At 50.3% G+C, this 1,844-nt stretch overlaps 1 protein-coding gene across 1 annotated transcript; it reads left to right on the forward strand.

Moving 5' to 3' along the window:
- On the forward strand, window positions 1-1,217 carry LOC140613471 (olfactory receptor 10V1-like). The gene has a single exon (XM_072791987.1). It carries the CDS (start codon window positions 1-3, stop codon window positions 937-939), a length of 939 nt encoding a protein of 312 aa, XP_072648088.1. The 3' UTR covers window positions 940-1,217.
- The last annotated feature ends 627 nt before the right edge of the window (window positions 1,218-1,844 follow it).

Raw genomic sequence — 1,844 nt, forward strand, 5'->3', positions numbered from 1 at the left:
ATGGAGGGTGCTAATCAAACTGGGATGGTTCGCTTCCACTTCCGCCCCTTCTCCAAACTCCCTGAGGTGCAGATGTTGATTTTTGTGGCCTTCTTGATCATGTACCTGGTCAGCATCAGCGGCAATGTCTCCATTTCTCTCATCATCTGGCTCAACCGTTCTCTGCACACCCCCATGTACTTTTTCCTGGCCAACTTGGCAGCTCTGGAGATCTGCTACTCTTCCACCATCGCCCCTCTGACCCTGGCCAGCGTCCTGTCCACAGAGAGAGCCCTCATCTCCCTGCCTGGCTGTGGTACCCAGATGTTCTTCTTCATCTTCCTGGGCAGTGCTGACTGCATTCTACTAGCTGTCATGGCCTATGACAGGTTTGTGGCCATCTGTCACCCTTTGCGTTACACCCTCATGATGAGTTGGCGGTTGTGTGTGCAACTGGCCATGGGGTCTCTGGTGCTGGGGTTCATCTTGGCCATGCAGTTGACTGTGCTCATCTTCCAACTCCCCTTCTGCAGCAGTAAAGAAATCAGTCTGTTCTACTGTGATGTCCTCCCTGTCATGAGACTGGCCTGTGCAGACACCTGGGTCCATGAGGCCACCCTCTTTGTGGTCAGCATCACCGTCCTCACTATCCCCTTCCTGCTGATCACTCTCTCCTACGTCTTCATCGTGGCCGCCATCCTGAAGATTCGCTCGGCAGAGGGGAGGCACAAGGCCTTCTCCACTTGCTCCTCTCACCTGACTGTGGTCCTGCTGCAGTATGGATGTGGGAGCCTCATCTACCTGTGCCCCAGCTCCAGTTACTCTCCAGAGAGGGGCCAGGTGGTGTCTGTGGTTTACACATTCATCACGCCTGTGCTGAACCCCTTGATCTACAGCATGAGAAACAGGGAGCTTAAGGATGCTTTGAGGAGAACCATGATCAGGTTCCTGTTGTCCTAAGCACCGGGAGCACTCTGGGTGCTCCTTTCCAACACTGCTGGGAAGAAACAGAGGAGTGTGCTTTCTAAAAGATGAGGTGGGGGCTCAGAGATCATTGGTTTTATACTGTTACTTCTTCCTCGATATATTATATTTGAAAACTCATTTTTCTTTTTCTCAGCCTCAGATTCTTCATCTCTAACATGGGGATTAAAAGGCCCACCAGACTTAAATCTGGGCTAGTTTGGGGGACCCAAAGTGAAAATACTGTGACTTTTTAAAGGGAGATACAGCCGTGAATGTGGTCATTACATATTCTCATCATGACATGTAGAGTGTGTGTCCAGTTCTCAGGTCTTAGTGGGCTCACACGTGGACCCGAGAAAAAGATGCATATCAAACCGGGACCATCCAACCACTCTCCACTGATGCCCGTGGTGCAAATGCTGAGCTTACACATTTTTGAATTCTCCTTCATCCTAAATTCTTCTTCCAGGGAAAAGTGATGGGGAAAGTGCTAGAGTTTAAAAGTTGTGGTTCTTTTTTCTTACTCGGAGCTAACCAGTCTCCATCTCAATCTCTGACTCTGTATGTGTTATTAGTCTGCATCTAACTCACTCTCCCCGTGCCCGCTGGGTCTCCTCCCCGTCGTGTCCCTCTGTCTCAGATACACAGCACACACGCATTCATGTGCCTCACATTCCTATCTGGCTCTAGCTGGTCTGAATATTTGTGTCCCCTACCTCAGGTTCATCTATTGAAATCCTAGTCCCCAGTGGAATGGCATAGGGAGGTGGGGCCTTTGGGAAATATGAGGTCACGAGGTTGGAGCCCTCATGAATGGGATTTGTGCTTTCATAAAAGAGACCCCACAGAACTCCTTGGCCCCTTGTGCCATGTGAGGATACAAGAAGTCTGTGACCTGG

This window comes from Canis lupus, chromosome 21 (genome assembly GCF_048164855.1).
Source record: "Canis lupus baileyi chromosome 21, mCanLup2.hap1, whole genome shotgun sequence".
Taxonomy (NCBI): Eukaryota; Metazoa; Chordata; class Mammalia; order Carnivora; family Canidae; genus Canis; species Canis lupus.